The 21951-nt window shown below is 41.8% G+C and overlaps 1 protein-coding gene across 11 annotated transcripts in view; it reads left to right on the top strand.

The window, feature by feature from the left end:
• Positions 1-21951, top strand: part of shank3a (SH3 and multiple ankyrin repeat domains 3a) — a 1684705-nt gene that overhangs the window by 1135521 nt on the left and 527233 nt on the right. For all 11 annotated transcript variants that reach the window (XR_005634694.1, XM_039761519.1, XM_039761518.1 and 8 more), the window contains one exon: positions 10438-10616. Coding sequence is in view for 10 of the 11 variants with exons in the window: in XM_039761519.1 (XP_039617453.1) it covers positions 10438-10616 (179 nt within the window). In the remaining variant the exon portion in view is untranslated. The remainder of the gene's footprint in view (positions 1-10437; positions 10617-21951) is intronic.

The raw sequence follows: 21951 nt of genomic DNA on the forward strand, positions 1-21951 counted from the left end.
TATTTTATCACCCTAACCTGCTGCACAGCTTTCCCAGCTCGGTCCCTCTGTCTAGCCAATCGGTACAGGTGCTTTTCTCCCTCAGTAGTGTCCAACCTCTCATACAACTCATTATAAGCCTTTTCTTTAGCCTCTGCCACCTCTCTCTTCACCTTGCGCCTTATCTCTTTGTACTCTTGTCTACTTTCTGCATCGCTCTGACAATCCCACTTCTTCTTCTCCATCCTCTTCCTCTGTATACTCTCCTGTACTTCCCCATTCCACCACTAGGTTTCCTTTTCCTCCTTCCTCTTTCCAGATGTCATGCCAGGCACCCTTCTTGCTGTCACTCTTACTACATCTGCTGTAGTTGCCCAACTGTCTGGTAACTGTTCACAGCCACCCAGTGAAGAGTTACTCCTCCCTAAACTCAACCTTGCAGTCTTTCTTTTTCAACTTCCACCATTTGATGCTTGGCTCTACCCTCACTCTATTCCTCTTCTTGATCTCCAATGTCATTCTACAGACCAAAATCCTATGCTGCTTAACTACACTTTCCCATGCCACCACTTTGCAGTCTTCAATCTTCTTCAGACTGACTCTTCTGCATAGGATGTAATCCACCTGTTTGCATCTTCCTCCATTCTTGTGCATCACCCTGTGTTCCTCCCTCTTCTTAAAATATGTATTCACCACAGCCATGTCCATACTTTCGGCAAAATCCACTATCATCTGACTTTCTTCATTACTCATCTTGACACCATACCTACTCATCACCTTCTTGTCTCCTCTGTTCCCTTCACCAACATGTCCATTGAAATCCGCTCTAATCACCACTTTCTGTCCCTTGGGTACAATGTGCATCACTTCATCCAACTCACTCCAAAAATCTTCTTTCTCATCCATCGCACACCCAACTTGTGGTGCATATGCACTAACAACATTCATCATCACACCTCCAATTTCCAGCTTCATAATCATTACTCTGCCTGACACTTTTTTCACCTTCAAAACACTTTTGACATACTGTTCCTTCAGAATAATCCCTACCCCATTTCTCCTCCCATCCAAACCATGATAGAACAATTTGAATCCACCTCCACTCCCCCTGGTCTCCACCATTTAGTCTCTTGCACGCACAATATATCAACCGTCCTTCTCTCCATCATATCTGCTAACTGTCTCCCCTTACAGTCATACTGCCAGCATTCAAAGTTCCTACCCTCAGTTCCATTCTCTTTACCTTCTTCCTCTCCTCCTGCCTCTGGACACGTCTCCCCCCTCTTCTTCTCCTTCTTCGGCCAACAGTAGCCCAATTTCCGCCTGCAACCTGTTGGCTAACAGTATTGGTGGAGGTCATTGTTAACCCGGGGCTCAACCAATCCGGTATGGAAATTTTTATTGTTGTCTGCATATTGATTTTGCCAAATTTTACCCCAGATGCCCTTCCTGACGTAACCCTCCCCATTTATCCAGGCTTGGGACTGGCACAAAGAAACACACTGGCTTGTGCATTCCCTGTGGCTGGGTTATACCAACAGCAGTATGTCTGCATAATACTTCATTGTGACTGTGAAGTCAGTACTTTTCTTTCTTTTGAATTTTATTGCTTTACATTCATTCCAGTGTGTGATCAGACCAAATTGTGTGTGTGTGTGTATTTATTTATTTACTTATAACAGTTGTGATTCCTTCTTCCTCCATTCATGTCTCTTGTATTTTGCATCCAGTGTTTAATGACTGCCTCAACCTGAAAGGATGCTCCTTTGGTTCTTCATGGTGTTGCATCTGCAAAGAAAAATTAAAGACAAAACATATTAAATAATTTTAAATTCTCATCCATGCATCCTTGGAATGTCTTTTGTCCGATAGTTTGTTACATCTATAGTAGGTTTAGTTTACATAGGCAGCATATATGATAAAGTAGGTTATCGGGGATTGTTAGTTACATGTAGTGTTTATTGAAAACATGATTATTTCTGTATACATGCAGTGGAGTTGTCCATGTTACTCACTTATCTCCGGTTTACACAACCAAATGTCAATAAAGAATTTCTTCTGTTCAGATCCCTTTCAACAAATCTATTGAACAACACTCATGGCACACAGGCACCTCAAAATTCTTCTAGTGGCATCCAATCTAACACCAAGGAAAGGTATTTGGTCTACAGCTATAAAGGACAATGCAACATATTTGTTTATATTATTTACAAAAAGTTATTCCAATTGTGGGTGGCAGGTTACACATACCAAGACCTCCAGTTTTTCTTCTGTTTCCTACTGTCAGGTGTTATCTAATGATAAAATAATGTTTTCTAGCAGAGTAGTAGCAACAGCAACTGATTGAATTACAAGGGTTAACACCATCTTTTTACTTCTACGTCTTCTTTTAAATGCTTAAACACTGTCAGGAAGTAGCACTCCATAAGTGTTAAGTAAAATATTTTACAGAATGTAAAAACAGGTTTACAGTTACAACTTCGTCATGATTATTTATTGGGTGCAATTGTAAAACTTTAAAGGTCCTGGCTTGAGAAATTTAACAGTGATGGTAAGAGAGTAAGGACTCTGAAAAAGCACAACAACCATCTGTACACTAGAACACCATCTGTATAATAGAAGTTGAAACCCTTCAACTTTTCTTCAAAATATGCTGAACTTACTATAAAATAAACATCCTCACATTGTCAATATGTAATTAATATCATACCTAATAGTGTTAATAGACCTTTTGGGCAATATGTTAATTGATGTCCAATGACCCCGCCAAAGAGGCTTGGGTAAAGGTCAAGATAACCCCAACATCTGTTAATCATCACAACCCCTGAGTTCTGCCTTCAAGAATGCCATGCTACACACAGACTCTCTTAACTCCCTCAGTTTGCACAACTGTTACTTACTCCTCTCACCCATACTTCACTCCAACATAAAACTTATGTTGTCTAACTGGGGCACTGCCCTCTAAACAGGCTGCAAGTGGCACCACTGCCATTGGAAGCACCAGGACAGACAGCACCATAGATTATCCTTGGAAGGTGCATGTACTGCACAGTATTGACCTTCTACTAACTGCACATATTTTGTCTGTGCTTTAATTGCAGCAGACTTGTTGATGCGAGTTTGCCCCAATGCTTTTGCTATTAGCACAGCATCCATTTCTTGGATCTACAACTCTGAATAAGATGCATACTCTAACTGGCACAACTTGCTCTAAGTGTTGAAAGTATATTGGCTTTCAAAGATTCCAGCTAAAGATATGTTTCAAGGAGTAAACTTCATTAATATTATTTATTTGACTAACACCTATATCCAAGGTGACTTACAACATTTAAGATAGAACTGGTTATGTTTATTTTGTTCTTCCAGTTAGAGCGCAGGCAGGTGAAGTGACTTGCTCATGGTCACATGGTGTCAGCAGCAGGATTGAACCGACAACCTCAAGGTTTGAAGTCTAAAGCTTTAACCACTACACCACACTATTGGCAGATTGTGTAATTCAGTTGTATAATAGTATAGTTAAAAATGAATGTTCATACTGCTGTTGATTGATTAATTGTCATGTTGGTTACTTGCTGGATTACTTTGTCTTATAGAAATAACATGCAATACAGTAATACTCTAGTAATTGAGCATGAGCAATTTGTTAATTCTGTTTGGATAACTAAAACCTGAAAGGACTAATTTTGGGCTGAACATCATCGTCCTATATGGGCATAGTTTAGAATAGCCCCAGTGTGTTTGCTCACATTGTTCCCTATACGGGGCCCATATGTACATTGTGAAGTGATCCACCTACAGGAAGCCCAAAATTAGCTCACACAGGTTTGATTGTGGGCAGCCCTTGCTGGCTCTGCTCACAGAAAGACCCAAGTTAACCCTAAAGGGCATGTTTGCTGGGTAAAATGTAGAGAATTGCCCATATGTTGGCATTATCTTGTTTTCAGTAGTGATGATGATCAAAAATGCATGCTGAGCCAACTATATCAGAACTGCACTCAAATATTTATAAAACTAAAATTCAGTTCAGTTTGTGAATTATTGCTAAAGAAGCAGTGCCAAGTCAAAGTAATGTTAGAATATGGATAACCATTACCTGTTGACACCATGACACATGTCCAAATCATAAAGGCTATAAAAAGCACCAAAAGACAAGACTCTGATTAAAACTGTACACAACAAAGGGTTAAAAAATGTTCTAGCACCCAGAGTAATAGATATATCCCTTCCTGCAATTATTTTTCACAATTTGTGTTCCCTTTATTTTATCCCAAATGTCAGACAGAAACTGAAATGGATCTGAAACAAATGGCACTTTATGCAACCTCAAATGATTTTGTCTATGAGTAGAACTCTTGAAACATACCTGAGCAAGTGACAGTACTTGTTATGGAAGAGGAATTAATGCCGAAAGGGAGATTCTTACAAACAGGAGGTTTTCCACAAGACGTAAGATTTTCACTGCCTGCTTGGAGTTTGCAGGAGAGGCACAAAGTTTGCAAGATTACAGATAATGGGCTGAACATAGTAAATGTCATTGTTATGAAGTAGTGGACCGGACCAGGCCGTAGACTACACTTACTGATTAGTGAGTATGTCATGGTATTTAGACTAACAGTAAACACTGTGCTTGTCATTGTGGTTATGCAGCTGCAATATTGCCATATGTTAAGGTAAGGTAACCGATAATTGCATGATAATGCTCAAATATTAGGCATTATTGTGCAGTGAACTTGTAAAATATTTAGACAGTGATGTTCTTTTTTAATTTGATAGTGCTATTAACTGGATTTTTATTCATAATAATGTATAATCATATATACTAAAGACACAAGGGCAGCAATATATAACAGGTGTCACCATTTAAAAAATTTGTGGCACTTGCCATATATTTTTATATTTAATACTTTTACGTACCTGTACAGCAGAGTTAACAGGTGGCATAAACATTAACTTCTTAATCTACTTAATTTAATTTAAGATTTAATTATCTACTTTAAATTAACATACAGTATTCATGAACACAAAAACTACAATTGAACATTCCTGTATTTAACATTTGCTCAACTTTTTACATTTTTGAATGGTGGGTTTGGGATGATGGAAGGTTTTCCAAAAGTAATATTTGTTTTGAAAAAAAATGTGTTCTTCCTTAATTTTATTTCATAATTATTGAATATCAGTAATTTACCTTATTACAAAAATAGTAATAAATAATTTTAACAAGTGCACTTTATCTTTATTATAAAAAATATTATTTTAAACACTCATTTAAATAAATATTTATTTAATTGTAGTGTTATTAATAAAAACTAATAAGTATAATTATAATATCGATACACCCCTAGGTCCCTTGACCCTTTACTGGAATACACTAAATATGTTAGGAAAATTATTAAATATTATTTGCATCTACATTGGTAAAAAAGGATAATGTCACAGGATGTCAAAAAGAATATGTCACTTTTAGATAATGCGGTCACTTCCAACTTTATAGGTGAGTTCCTCTATTTAGGAATAAAGTATTGCTCCTGGTGTGACTATATGGCTGTGTTATAGGATAGTTATACTTAATTTTTAAGCTTTTCTAATTGTTTATGTACCTCTAGTGATGGCTTGAGATCAGAGGGTTGTGAGGTTATAACAGTCCTATAATAGGCGAATGGTCTTAAGACTTTAAGAAAATGAAAATTCCATGTCAATAAAAAATAAATTCAGCCTGTAGAGTGACCCATAGATTGCACAGCTGATAAACCCAACAGATTTGTTGAAAGCCAGGCTTTATTGTGCCCCCCCTTTATTCCTTTTATATTATCAACGCTCATTTTTGTTATTTATTTCCTTGGATTGCAGTTGGTATTGACTGTGTTATTTTAATTGTTATCTCTTCTAAAATAAAGCATTCGGAGTATAGTTCTTTTGTACAATGCATAAAGATTATCCTTTTCATACATTTCTAACATATTTTTCAGTTGTTTCTTGAAATTAATAGTCCTCTCTTATCTTTACAGCTTGTGATTTGCTCATACTCTCAGATGTTTCATTCAAAACCCCATTGATGTACTGTAGTTTACAATCATCCGGGGAGAACATAGGACAATCATTGAAGCCTGAAACACTATTACCAGTGAAATGCCTGTGCATGAATACCAATGAAAGGTGAAAGAGTGCAGAGAAAGTATAGCTGCAGACAGTGAACTTAAAAATAAACCATTTGTGCATAACTCTGTACTTTAAAAACATGCTGAGAGTATGCTTAAAATATACAGAATGTAGTATGTACTTCCTTGCTGTGAGAGACTGGAGTCAAAGGTATACACTCTGAAAACTGAGAAAAATTGTGAATTGACTTTCTAGTGTTCAGACCTCAATTGTTATACAGTATTAATGTGTGCACACAATCAGCATACAAAAAAAAGACTCTGTTTAATAAATCACAGGAATGTTTAATGCACATTACAGTAAGAATCACAAATTAGAAAGACAGGCTGTCAATTGCAGTCACCATTGCATTAAATGTTATTTCTTCCTCTACAATGCTATAAACAAACCCTTATCATCCATCCATCCATCCATTTTCTAACCCGCTGAATCCGAATACAGGGTCACGGGGGTCTGCTGGAGCCAATCCCAGCCAACACAGGGCACAAGGCAGGAACCAATCCTGGGCAGGGTGCCAACCCACCGCAGGACACACACAAACACACACACACACCAAGCACACACTAGGGCCAATTTAGAATCGCCAATCCACCTAACCTGCATGTCTTTGGATTGTGGGAGGAAACCGGAGCGCCCGGAGAAAACCCACGCAGACACGGGGAGAACATGCAAACTCCACACAGGGAGGACCCGGGAAGCAAACCCGGGTCTCCTAACTGCGAGGCAGCAGCGCTACCACTGTGACACCATGCCGCCCAACCCTTATCATTCTTCCTGCAAGCCCCCAAACTAAATGTGGCTGTGTTTCAGGGTGTCCGTACCCCTTTTTAAGCAAGTTTTTAATTAGTGCTGAATAGTTCCAGTTTGTTTATTTATTGTTTTTATTGGTTTTATGTTTTTGTTTCAACTGTTTGTATTTGTTCTGTATTTGCTGTTCAGCACTCTGTGACCTTTTGTCTGTGAAGGGCGCTATATAAATAAACTACTACTACTATTACTTATATATGTGTATGTATGTATATACTGTATATACAGTATATATATATTATGTATATATATATATATATATATATATATATATATATATACTGGATGAAAAAATAGGTTTTGGGGTTCTGCACAGGTATATATTATTTAGTGGTTAATGTATTCACTTTCTTTTAATTCATTCATTTATTTTAATTGGAATTCATGTACCCTTTAGGTGTTTTTTTTGCACTCTTGTTGTTTGCTTGCCAAGTCAGTTTAGGAGGTGAATTTTTCATAATTCTTACAATGCAGTCAAAATTATGCACAGTAGTGCCTTGTCCTTTGTGAAGATTTTCAGAATTCCGGTAATCCATTGTGCTAGGCGTTGAGAGAGAGTGGCTAAGACATTTGTTCAAGTTTAAATGATATGGTGGACAATTCAGATCCTGGTTCTGACTCTTTTCTCATACCTAAATTATTTTGTGACCCCAAGAAATAGATCTAGCATGCCTTAGATCCATCATTTAAAAAATACATATGAACAACTATAGTATATATACCTCTAAAGTACCAGTGGATACTGTTCCTTAGAGAACAGTACTATAAAAATATTGTTTGTGCTTATAAACTGTTATGCAACTTCTACTGTATCGCTATGTTGTATGCCAACCTCTATTTCGCTTCTTCAGTAATTATATTTATAATAGTCTTCAAAAAATAGGTTTATTTACAATAAAAGGTAATAACAGACTTGTTATGTTTTCTTTCACATGTTGTTATTATTATTGTACACTGTATATTTGGCTGAAGCCTGGACTGGTACTGTGTCCAAGTCTGAATTCCTGCCTTGCAGCTAGTGCAGCTGGGATAGACTTCAGTGCTCCTTGACTGTAAGTTGGATTAAGTAGACTTGAAAAGGATTGATGCCTTTATCAGTGGTGACTTCCGTTATCAAGATACTTTACAATTGTTCATGCCTGTAATTTTTAGTTGATTACAGGAACTTCCTTCACACAGTAGGTCTAAAATGCAGTGTTTTCATCTGCTACACCACACTGCCTGTTTAACTTTAGGTTATTATAGACATAGATAGGTTATTCACCATGTCAATGAAAAAAACTTGGCAATTTTTATGTCTATTTATTATTCCTTCAGCTTGCATACTATCTTGATGTAACAAAACCCGCATACTGAGAAGAAAATGTTTCTATGGCAATTAGCACTTTTTAAACAATTTATCATTAAGAGTGCATTTTGTACCTTAAGAATTATTTTCCCTTCTGCTTCTGTAAAAGAGAATGTGTCTAGTTGGCTAAATAATGTTTGACTTCACAATTAACAGTCATTCAGTATTGTTTGTGTACTCACATGGTCATTAATTTATCTATATTAATATTTTATGTATTTCTTTATTATTTCATAAATATTATATATGTAGCTTTTTATTAATATTTCTAATGGGTGGGATTCTTTCTGTAAAGTCTTTTCCTCTGTAATTGCATGATTAAGTCTAAAACTAACTGCAGTGATAGAAATTAATATGTCCTTGCTTGAAAGCATTTTCAATGCCAATGGGATTAAAATCTTAGGTCTTAATACTGATCTTTAATACCATATTTAAACATAAGCATCTTTTTATAGTCATAGCAGTGAGTACTGATAAAGAAAATAGGGAAATAATAAATCTTGAAAAATAGTATTAGGATTATTTAATTCAGTATTTCAGTCTGAGATAAGACAATATTAGATCATTATGAATGGAGATTATTTAATTACACTAACATTTCACAATATGCATTTTTATTTCACTTCTGAAACTGTAAACCTTATCTTTCTCTAACAGAATAAAGGAGTTGCTCCGACCATTTCTACGTATGAGGGGAAAAAATAAAATCCTTCAGTTCTTTTGTATTTTTCTGATTATTAACAATGAAATAAATTTTCATTCGTCTTGCCTAAAGAATTCACATTTGAGTTACACAGTATGTGCAAAATCTTCCTATTTTACTTTACCAGCCATTTAAATGTATTTACCTGTGAAGCATAGAGCAAATGAATTAAGAGCCAAATTGTTTACTGCAATCTTACGCCGTGCAGGTCCACGCTTTGTGTCTGACTACCTGTCTCTCTCTTCTGAAGGTCTTGGCGATGGCATTCTTTCATAAGCATGTTATATGCCCCTTTACTGAGCTTGTTCCCCTTTTTCTCTTGACTGCCTGGCTCCCGGAATCCACAGTGCCCTCAGCTGAAGGCATTAATATGCGGTTGCCATTCCAGCCCTGTCTCCCTGCAGTAATTGAAAAGCCGTCACTGAGCCGAGAGGGAGAGAGAGAGAGAGAGAGAGAGAGAGAGAGAGAATGAACGGCTTGATTCGATTGATCAAGCAGCTGAAGGGAGGGGTTGAGAAATCCCTGACTCACAAAAAAGGAAGAAAAAAATGATAGAAAGATGTGGAACAAAATAACAAACAGACCTGGAGTTTATGTATGCTTGGAAAAAGGGACATCTCTTTTGCCTGGACTTGTTAAAAAGTGATCCACTGAGGAAGCACAGCACTGTTTTGGGACTGGGTGGCTTATTAGATTTTCTCTTTGGAATTTAAAACAAAAAAAAAAAGGCTGATGTGTAGAAGGATCCTCAGAGATTTCAGTTCTGGGTGATGAACCTGGTCGCAGCAGAAGTGATAAATGGGGGACCTGTACAGCAATAGCTAGAGAGACGGCAGCTCAATTAGAATTCTCAGTTTGTCTTTTACAGAGGGTGGAGGAGTAGGGGGTGGAGCAGAGTGGCAATTAAGCAAACGGGATGGTGGTTTATGCCCTTCGCTCCCCGAAGACTTGTTTTAGGGAGCCGAGTGCAGGCACAAATCAATCTACTCCTTCGTCGTCGGTGTCCACGGTATAATGTGGAGGGAGGGGTGGGTTAGAGAGACGGGGAGGGCAGTAGCAAAGCGCAGTTGTGTCAGTGTATCCGAAGGGTGGATGGGAGCAGCAGTGGGAGAAACAGCATGAGTGCAGTGGGGAACACTCTCCCTCCCAAGAGGGGAAGAAAGCTGTGACTTCGGACATGTGTGACTCCGAGGTGTGCCCCGTCAGAAACCCAAAAAAAACGTGCGCCGCGCGTTATGACTGACTCCTGGCTCCACTAGGAAGAAAAGTGGGGGGTGTGTGCGAGGAGGGGGGTTGGGCAGGCATTACTGAGTGACCTTTTGCCAGATGAGGTCACTGGGCTCAAAGCTTTAAGCTCAGGTCACGGGATGATGTCAGTGACCACTGGATTTAGCTACCAGTTGCCGGGAATCACCACGGTAACCTATGTTTTCGTTTACAGCCCCAGTACAGTTACCCCCGAGCCGAGTCCCCCTCCACAGCCACAAGCCCTTTCTGGGCACAGAGGGCCCAAGCGGAAACTCTACAGTGCTGTGCCTGGGCGCACCTTCATCGTGGTGAAACCCTACACACCCCAAGGAGAGGGTGAGATCCAGCTGAACCGAGGGGAGAGGGTCAAGGGTAAGTTGACTGGATTCTAATTACTCTTTATCAAATGTTAATTGGAAAAATTTTTGGCAAGAGGCATGTCTTGCGTGAGGTGAATGGCGAGCTTGGAAAAAGATTTTAAAGATGCTGTTTAAGTTAAAAGGATGTATGAAGTAGATGCACTCTTGTTGAAAATACAGGCTGTTCAATTACAATGCCATTACTACTGGTGGTACTTTCTTGGAAAACTTGAGATTGCAGGGATGCTACTGTTTTCACATAAGACTATTGAGAAAGACTGAGAGAGTGGTACTTGATGAAATAACTTGGAGTCAGTAACTCTTTCATGCCTCTAGAGTATGGCTTATGTTTAGAGTGCCTCACTAGTAATATAATTAAAAAATATAAGACTAGTAATGTTGTGCATTATATATATTATGTGCTTTTGAGTATATGCCAGATTGCTACAAGTGAAACAGAATTTCTGATTGATTCATTCATTCATTCATTTATCCATTCAAGTGTGCCTGCTAGTAGTAGCAATAGATAAGGATGAGCTAAGGAGCTGACAACATTTATGATATTAAAAGCAAAGTGCACATGCATTACATATGGTATGCCAGCTTTTAAAGATTTAACAGTGCCAATTGTAGGCATAACTGTTTGTTATAATATTAAGGTTTATGATTGTTTTGATGATGTATGATGAGCTTTTAAGAATAATTCATGTGCATGGAATATGCAGACAAAATTAGCATCCAGGTTTTAGTCATCTGATTAAGGTCTGACATTGTCACACATGAGGTAAGAATATCAAGAAGAACTGAAAGATGCAAGCCGTGTTAGCTGATTTTTTATTTTTCTTTTAAGAAATTGCATGCTTTAATGCTTTGCAAATTATATTGAACTGCAAACTGTGCAAGATCAAGAGTGAATACAAATGATGTGTGTTTTTTCTATTCAAAAATTGAATCCTTCGATAAAATGCACAGAAATGATGTTTATTTATCATTCATTGCCTTCATGTGTGGGCTTTTCTCTCACATATTTTAATTTATTCTTATTTTCATTCATGCCGCATATAAGATGTTCAATCTAATGAAATAGGTAACACTTGAGAATGTTTTGCTGATCCTCGTGTTTTCCCTGACTAGTTTTCCAGTTCCCTTCACAATAAAAGTTAAGCACACATACCCTTTTGTGTCTATTTGTTTCAAGACAACTAGTAGATGACTAGATATCACACCTCTACAGTATGCTTGTATACCCATGCATATGTATATTTAGTTCACGTTAGAACATTATATTTTCCATTTGGAACTGTGGCCTTCTTTCCTTTCACCATAAACCTTTCCTGGTTGCATGAGGGCATTCCACTGAGATTTTCCACAATTATACATATGCATATCATAGTTTGCTTGTTGTCTCCTTCAGTAGTTTCCACTTTTAATTTGTGTGTTACTCTTTGGTACAGCAAAATTATTTTAATTCAATGACCTTTTCTTAATAATTTTAACAATTTTTAATGATGTGTTTGAGCTACTGGATATTTGGATTTCCCTGTGAGGATGAATAATCTATCTATCTATCTATCTATCTATCTATCTATCTATCTATCTATCTATCTATCTATCTATCTATCTATCTATCTTCATGTAAAGTGAATATTTTATAAAATATGACCATTGTCTGACTTGTATTTATGCCAGAATTATATGATATACTGTGTAACATTTACTCTATGCAAGTGATATTCTAATTTGCCAGAAAGTCATGCACATAGATATTGGCATGGCAATAAAAAAGATTCCAAGACTGGACTACAAGAATGTTTTTTGGGTCTAAAATGAGGCTATAGGATCTGGTAAAACGAACATATTTAGTGATATACACCCATCAGCCACAAACATTAAAACCACTGACAGGTAAAGTGAATAACATTGATTATTTTATTACAATGGCACCTGTGAAGTAGTAGGAGATATTAGCCAACAAGTGAACAGTCACTTCTTGAAGGTGATGTGTTATAAGCAGGAAGTGGGCAAGTGTAAGGATCTAAGTGACTTTGACATGGATCAGTTTTTGATATTTAGACGACTGGGTCAAAACATCTCTAAAACAGCAAGTCTTGTAATGTGTTCCTGGTATGCAGTGATTAGTACCTATTAAAAGTGGTCCAAGGAAGAACACCAAGTGAATCTGGAACAGGGTCATAGATGCACAAGACTCATTGATGCATGTAGGCAGCGAGGGCTAGCTGTCTGTTCTGATATCACAGAAGACATACTGTAACACAAGTTGCTGAAAAAACTTAATGCCAACTATGACAGAAAGGTAAAGAATGCACAGTGCATGGCAACTTGCTGCATGGGACCACCTGAGTGCCAATGCTGACCTCTGTCCACCACTGAAAGTGCCTACAGTGGGCATGTGAACATCAGAACTACACCCTGGAACAATCGAAGTTGTTGGTCTGATAAATCACATTCTCTTTTAGATCATGTGCACTGCCAGGTGCGTGAGAATCATTTACCTGGGGAAGATATGGCAGCAGGATGCACTATGTGAAGAAGGCAAGCCAACAGATGTAGTGTGATACTCTGGGCAATATTTTGCTGGGAAACCTTGGGTTCTGGCACTCATATCATGAACTACCTATCTAAAGACTGTTACAGACCATTTTGACCCTTTCATTATAACTATATTCCCTGGCACTGGTCTCTTACAGCAGAACAATGTTCCCTACCACACTATAAAACTGTTCAGGAATGGTTTGTGGAACATGACAAAGAGCTGAAGATGTCGACTTGGCCTCCAAACTCCACAGATCTCAACCGAACAAGTCAGATTCATGGAGGCCGCACCTTTCAACTTACAGAGATTAAAGGATCTAATGCTTATATCTTGATACCAGATATCACAAGATACCTTCAACAGTCTTGTGGATCCATGCATCTACAGGTCAAAGCTGTTTTGGCATCACAAGGTGGGATTCTACACAATTTTAGGCAGCTGGTTTTAATGTTGTGCCTGATCAGTGTAAGTGACTGCGTTATGGCACAAATGTCTGGAACTGTGATGTGGCATATTCCTATAACCAATGTGAGATGCTCTCTAGGGGTACAGTATCCCATGGGTGCTATTAGGACTGTTGGGCATATCTTAGAAGCTCTCATAACATGCTCTGTCAGACGCAGCTCATTGTGCACCTGGATCAGTAATGCGGGTTTATTCCAAGCTGATAGTTGTTACTGACCTGGCATTGTTCTGTTAAACAAACAGCAATGCGCTGGTCTGCCACAAATGCTGTTCAAAGCATGGCAGAATTCTTTTACATTTTGTTCTGTGTCTGGTCAGGCTGTCTCTTACAAGCATCAGAAGTGATACCCGATTGTAGGCAATGACACCGTGTTCTGGGAGATGTACCATTTGAAAAAAATTCCCAGTTTTAAATGTTGTCTGCTTTGTTTCCATGTACAAATCCTTTGGTCAACATCTTCAATAGGAAAAGTGTGACTAATCTACTGCCGTAATCATCTTTATATAGCCTAACCCTCAGGTGTTGGTTGTGAACATAATGGACATCTAGACTTTGTTACTTTTTTACTTAGGAGTGTGGCTTTTCCATGGTGATTTCAATGAAAATTATATGACCACTTCTGAGTTAAATTATTTTTGTCACTCTATCACACAAACACTTACACACACAACATACATACGAACAGTATATATGTTAAAATCTTCATCCCTGCCACCTAAAAAATATCAATATGTATTTAAGTGTGAGTTTCTCTATATTTTCAGAGTGCTGCAGAAATGATTAAAATCTTCAAAAAGTTATCATGTAAGCTATAACAAATGATTAAATACCTCTCTTCACTTAGTGTAGGCTTATTTTTTCTGCAATGAAAAGTATGAATTATTTTGAGTAAAAATCAATCATGATTGTTTGGTAGGAAGGTGCCCATTTTGCTCATCCTTCTTTCTTTAATTGTCTCTGTTTAGTTGACTTTGATTGTTCAAATCTACAGTACCTTCTATCAAATCGACCGACTGTGCCTAGCTTTTGAGAGGTGGTTGAAAGACTCATTGGCCTCTTTGCACTGTAACACATAAGTCAAATTTCTCTCTAATCAGACCATAATAGCTTCTACCTCAATGTTTGTTTGCAAACATTTTTTATTGCTGCTTTTATTCAGCATTGTCCTTATTCTCCATCAATTAAAAAGCATATTGTGACCAATGGTCAAGAGCATAGACATATATAGATAGACGCTGTATTTACCGTGTTGCCCAGTCGACATGATACGTCAACGCGTCCTGCCTTATTGCGAGTGGCAAAAGTGCCATTTAAACTAATACAGGTAGACGTGGAAACTGGGTTTTCTAATGAAAAAACAACGTTTAAAACAGTATCATCCATTTATACACTAATAATGGCAATTATTAAATAATAATAATAATTATTATTATTATTAAATAATTCCTCCCATATAAGTAACATTTCTCGGACTGCCTTCTTCCATCTCTGAAACATTTATAGACAAAGTTCTTACACAACACAGTACTGAACTATTGGTTAATGCCCGAGTCACCTCACGTATAGATTACTGTAATGCTATTCTAACTTGCATCCCACAAAAACGTATCCATCGCTTACAGCTTATTCAAAATTCTGCTGCCAGGATAATAACCTGCTGTTCTAAATCCACTGAACATATTACACCTACTCTCTCTCAACTTCACTGGCTCCCTGTGAAGTTGTGAATAGGTGTTTTGCTTGAGACGACAGTTGCCGGATCCCGGAATAGAGATGACGTTGTACAAAAACACGTCGACAGAGAAGATACTGTCGTTCATTTTATAACAAAGGCTTAGGAAACAACCGTCGCAGTATAATGAAAATACCAAGGTGTATGGGAGGCCGCTGACAGCGTGCGCAAGGGTTTGGAAGAGGACGAATAGGAATCGAGAAATGCTGTGTCGGCTGCGTGTGGGCAACACCGGTTTTGAAGAGGAGCCGCAGGCAGCGTGGGGAAGGGTTTGGAAGAGGACGAATAGGAATCGAGAAATGCCGTGTCTGCTACGCGTGTGGGAGGGACCGGTTTTGAAGTGGAAGCAGGACGAACCAGAAGAGAAATATATATAAGATATATATATATATATATATATATATAAATATATATATATATATATACTAGCAGAATACCAAGGCTTCATGAGAAGTAGTGTGTTAAAGAAGTTATGAAAAAGAAAAGCAAACATTTTAAAAATAACGTAAGATGATTGTTAATGTAATTGTTTTGTCATTGATATGAGTGTTGCTGGCATATATATATATATATATATATATATATATTTATATATTATATATATATATATATATATATATATATATATATATATACACACACACACACAGACACATATATAAACATATATATACATATAAACATATATATAAATATATATATATATACACATATACACACATACATATATATACATATACATATTGTAACGAACCGAGGAGACAGTAACAAGAGTTGGGGTTTTCCGGCCCCGTATATTGTACAGAAAACAAAACAGGTCAAAATTATAAACAAACAGTTCATATGCGCGACGCCTCCTGGCGCCGCGCCATTTTATTGGGGAGGAGCCGGAAGTGGAGGGATGCGGGAAGGACCGCAAGGGAGGATGGGAAGGATGACGCCAGGGCAAGATGGCGGAGGAAGGGCGGAAGTACGCACTGCGGTCAATCCAGGCCTATGGTGCAGGAAGGTCTTTCTTTCTATGAGGAAGCAGAGGGAGAAAGTTAATACCCCGCCATTCCCTGGCGAATGGTTTCCCAGGTGCTATCGAATCAATCCGCTGCCTCCTACTGCGCGTGCGTGACACGATCCCCCTTAGCCCAGGACCGCCAGGTCGGGCGGACCTAACCGAGAGGTCGTGAATACGAGAGAGGGCATCGGCATTGGCCTGAAGGGTGCCCGCCGATAAGTGACAGTGAACTTATACGGCTGTAAGTCCAGGAACCACCTGGTGACCCGCTGGATTCGACTCTTTGTGTAGGGACATCCACTGAAGTGCAGCGTGATCAGTCACCAGAGCGAATTCGCGACCCAGCAGGTAGTAACGGAGGTGGGTCACTGCCCACTTAATGGCCAAGGCCTCCCTCTCCACTGCCGCGTGCGGGTCTCCCGTCCATCAGTTTCCGCTAAGGTACATCACAGGGTGCTCGACACCATCGACGCTTTGGCTCAGCACGGCACCCAGGCCTGTGTCCGCGCCGGTCTGGAGAATAAACGGAGCCCAAAATCGGCGTCCGTAACACAGGTGCCGACGTTAGGGCCTTCTTTAGGTCACTGAACGCTGTTCTGCTTTGTCGGTCCACACCACGTATAGGGCGCCCTTTTGTCAGGTCAGTCAAGGGTGCTGCTCTTCGAGAAACGGGAACAAACCGGCGGTAGTAACTCGCAAGCCCCAAGAAAGCCTGCACCTGTTTCTTGGTACTCGGACGGGCCATTCTAAGATGTCTTTAACTTTGGAGCTCTGTGGCCGCACCTGTCCTTGTCCCACGAGGTAGCCTAAATATTTGGCCTCCTTTAATCCAAAAACACTTCCGGGGTTTATGCGGAGGCCGGCTTTAGCCAGTGTTCGGAGGACAGCTGCGACCTGCAGTAGATGCTCCTCCCAGGTGCCGGAATAGATGACAACGCCATCCAGGTAGGCGGCACTATAGGACTGGTGGGGCTTCAGCACTCTATCTACCAGACGCTGGAAGGTCGCCGGGCCCGTGCAGCCCAAATGGGAGGACCTTGTACTGCCAGTGCCCGCTAGGGGTGCTAAAGGCCGTTTTTCCTTTGCGGATGCCGTTAAAGGAATTTGCCAATACCCTTTGTCATGTCAAGGGTAGTCAGATATCGAGCCGCACTCCAGCCGCCAAGGAGGTCGCCAATGCGGGGCATGGGGTAGGCATCGAACTTGGAGATCTGATTCAGACGCCTAAAGTCATTACAGAACCTCCAGGAGCCGCCTGGCTTGGAGACGAGGACAATAGGGCTGGACCAGGGACTATGGCTCTCTTCAATTATGTCCATGTCCAACATACGTTTCACCTCCAGTTCGACCTCTGCGCGCTTTGCCTCCGGAGTCGGTAGGGCCTCTCCCGGACGATTACCCGGCCGTGACTATATCGCGGCAATCAGCGCGGTCCGCCGGGTGACTCGCCACTACCTCGGGATGGCTCGGAGTGTTTGGGCTAACTCCTGCCGCTGCTTGGGGTCAGCTCTTCCGAGGTTAAGGGCAGTTGTGCTTGCGAAAGGGAGAGTGACCTATGGGAGCTGGGAGCTCCTCTCTATCTCCAGGGCTTTAACAGGTTGACATGATAGATCCTCTCACCGGTCGACGATTGGGCTGTTTCACCAAATAGTCGACGCAGTCCTTTCTCTCCTTAACCTCGTAAGGCCCTTGCCAGTGAGCGAGCAGCTTCGAGTGGGAGGTCGGGACGAGCACCATAACTCGGTCCCGGGCGGAACTCCCTGAGGACGGAGTTGCGGTTGTAACACCGGCCTGCGCTGCTTGCGCACGAGTCACGTGCTCTTTTAGGAGGGGCCTGATCTTTGTGAGTCGGTCGCGCAGTTGCGCTCACGCTCAAAATGTTAGAGGAGGGAAGAGCCTCGCCTCCCAGCCTTCTTTTAGGATGTCGAGGATTCCCCAGGGTTGTCGCCCGTATAGCAATTCAAATGGGGAGAAGCCTGTAGAGGCCCGGGGTACCTCCCGGTAGGCAAAAAGCACGAGCGGGAGGAGCTGGTCCCAGTTCCTGCCGCCAGCGCTGACTACCTTGCGGAGCATCTGCTTAAGCGCCTGATTAAACGCTCGACCAACCCGCCAGTTTGCGGGTGATAGACTGACGCTTTCAGGTGCTTTATCTGCAGTAATTTGGCTACCTCCTTGAACGTATCCGAAGTGAAGGGCGTACCCTGGTCCGTGAGGACCTCCTTGGGTATGCCCACGCTGAAAACAAATTAACCAGTTCCCGTGCGATGCTTTTAGTATTAGCGGAGCGCAGGGGAACCGCCTCTGGGTACCGGGTGGCATAGTCCACCATGACTAGGATATACTTGTGGCCACGGGTTGAGGGCTCCAGGGGTCCCACCAAATCGACCCCTATCCTTTCAAAGGGGATGTCCACGAGGGGAATAGGGACTAGAGGAGCACGGTCCCTCCTAGGAATCTGGCGGGTCTGGCACTCGGACAGGATTGACAGAACCGCCGGACCTCCTCATTGATCCCAGGCCAGTAAAAGCGGAGCTTAATCCTCTCCAGTGTTTTTTCGGCCCCGAGGTGGGCGCCTAGGAGGTGAGCATGTGCCAACTCGCATATCTCCCGCCGGAAGGTACGCTGAATTAGCAACAACTTCCGCACCTCGCCTCATGGGTAGCCACCGGTACAACAGATCATTCTCAAGGACAAAGAAGGGTTCCCGCGTGTGGATCCGTCCGCTGTTGAGCTGTTAGGCAGAACGACGCATTCCGGCAAAGCGCAGGGAGTCATCATTCCACTGCTCCCTCTTAAAGGAGGCCGGCGTGGACCGAAATTGATGGTCCAGGCGCCGAGAGGGTCTTGGGGCCTGGGCCGGGAAGAGTTCCCTGGCTAGTCCCTTCTCCGCGGAATCTTCCGGTCAAGGTCCGTAGCCACGAAAGGTCCCCGAGACACCAGCCCATAGGGCCTGCCCTTGTGCACGGCGTGGAGGCCGCGGGAGGGGTGCCTTTTCCCCTCATAACAAGATCCAACGAGGCCCGGGAGCGGCGAATGGCTTACCGCTGATTCTTTTAGACCAGTCTTGTCCCAAAATCACTGGGAAGGGGGTCAGGTAACACAGCGACCGCCATTTGATTGGTTCCCCTTCCAGGTGACATAGCAGTGAGCGGAACGATATGACCTAGTCCCCCATGCACACAGGTGACCAACAAATGCTGTTTTAACCACTGTTGCGTAAGACAAAACGGCGAGCAACAATGGTAATGTTGCTGCCGGAATCAAACAAAGCCACCACGGCGTGCCCATTTAGCAACACCACTCCCGATTCGACTCGCCAAGGGATGCGGCGGGTACAATACCTCTCCGACGATGTCCAGCTGCAGTCCATAGGCTCCGGGCGATGTGATGGGGGCAGTTTGGCAGCAGGTGACGGTCTCGCCACACTTGAAACAGCGGCGGACCCGCTCTCTCTGGCTCTGGCTGGCGCTTCTGCAGCGCGCCGAGGGGCTCGGGGTGGCCGCCCGCCCCTGCCGGTTCCCGCGAGCAGGCTTTTCTGACCCCCAAGTCGGAGGACCGCCAACTGACGCTCCAGGACGCCGAGGAGGCCCGACATGTTTGATAGGCGTGTCCCCGACCTGCTGGGCGAGGGAACTGGGCATCGCGATTGACCAGGCCTTCACAGGCCACCCGCCGACCACTTTCCGCCCGCCGGGCCTCTGGCCGTAGCCAGCGCCCATCTTGCCCCAGAACTCAACGCCTGGGCGCGAAGGGCTTTTCGGGTCAAAGACCCAGTTCCGCCATTCGCCGCCTGCTGGCCCGGCTAATGCCGTAGCGGGCCAGTATTTCGGGCTTGAGGAGGTCGTAATTAGCGCCTCCTCCTCAGGGAGGTCATAATAGGCCGCAGCGCTGGTCCTTCAGGTATGGCGCCAGATGGACGCCCACTGACCGCTGCCACTGCTCCGGTGGCCGCCCTCTCAAACATGCCCAGGTACGCATCGACGTCCTCCGAAGGGCCCATCGGGACTAAAGGAGGAGGCGGCTGCCTGTGCGGGTCGGGTCTCGCCCGTTGGGCTTCCACTAACCTGGCCTCGTGGCCTCCAGCTCCCGGGTGGTGGCGGCTTGCGCTGCTGCAGCCTGGAGCTGGCGCTCATGGCCTGCAGCACGTGTTGAGGTCCTGTCCCTCCGTCATTCCGGGATCTCTATCCTGCCGACACGCCAATTGTAAAGGACCGAGGAGACAGTAGCAAGGTTGGGGTTTTCCGCCCCGTGATATTGTACACAGAAAAAAAACAGGTCAAAATTATAAACAAACAGTTCATATGCGCGACGCCGACTCCTGGCGAGCGGCCATTTTATTGGGGAGGAGCCGGAAGTGGAGGGATGCCGGGAAGGACCGCAAGGGAGGATGGGAAGGATGACGTCAGGGCAAGATGGCGGAGGAAGGGCGGAAGTACGCACTGCGGTCAATCCAGGCCTATGGTGCAGGAAGGTCTTTCTTTCTATGAGGAAGCAGAGGGAGAAAGTTAATACCCCGCCATTCCCTGGCGTAATGGTTTCCCAGGTGCTATCGAATCAATCCGCGGCCTCCTACTCGCGCGTGCGTGACAATATATATACACATACTGTATATATACACACACACATATATACATACTGTATATACAACATATACATATCTACATATATACTGTATATACACATATATATACAAATCTACATATATATATCTACATATATATATATATTAGGTGGGACTCGATTAAAAAAATTAATCCAATTAATTAGAGGCTGTGTAAGAATTAATCTTGATTAATCGTATGTAATCGGATACGTAAATTTGCCCCAAATCGCAAATGTTTTTTTTTATTTAAAACGGTTTTAGTGGGCGACAGAATCAAATAATAGACATGGACATGAATATTGTAAACTGAAGCTGTTTTAATTTCTGAAAAAAAAAAGCCTTTAAACTGCATTTGAATTCAAAACAGAAACAAAAATATCATCCCTGGTTAAAATTGGGTAGACTTAAAAATAAAGTGGTAGTTTAAGTACTTTAAGTACATTTGCAGAATAGTATTGTCTTTAAATAATAATAACCAAAATTTCACCATAAAGTGCAGTTTTTCTTCTTAAAAAAATAAGTCAGAAACATAAAAGGTAATTTGACCAGCTTACTCTTTAAACTCTGAGTAACATTAGCCAAAATTATTTTGTACATTAGGCTAAAACAGTGTGTTCATTGAACATTTTGTAATTAGATGTATTTAGAATTACTAACGGTCATTAAAGTCCAATAATCCCCAGTAAGAGCCACAAAGTCCGCTTTCTGTAATGCATCTAATTTTGCTTGCTTTTCAGTGTGCACAAAACCATGCTTTTATCAAGGCTTCGCCGGAAGTCGAAATGATCAGTCGTAGGAACGCGCTTTATTCCGACTCACATTTTTGTAGCTGTGATGTGTGCATCAGTGTAATGGATGTACCAGGAAATCATGCATTGACAAAAGTTCCCGTTTGCTTGGAATTGAAAGTGTGATTAAATGCGTTATTTTTTAACGTGTTATGGAGTACATGCATCGAAGCTTCTCAGCTGTGCTTGTGCTAAG

Source organism: Polypterus senegalus, chromosome 8, assembly GCF_016835505.1.
Source record: "Polypterus senegalus isolate Bchr_013 chromosome 8, ASM1683550v1, whole genome shotgun sequence".
NCBI classification, from domain to species: domain Eukaryota; kingdom Metazoa; phylum Chordata; class Cladistia; order Polypteriformes; family Polypteridae; genus Polypterus; species Polypterus senegalus.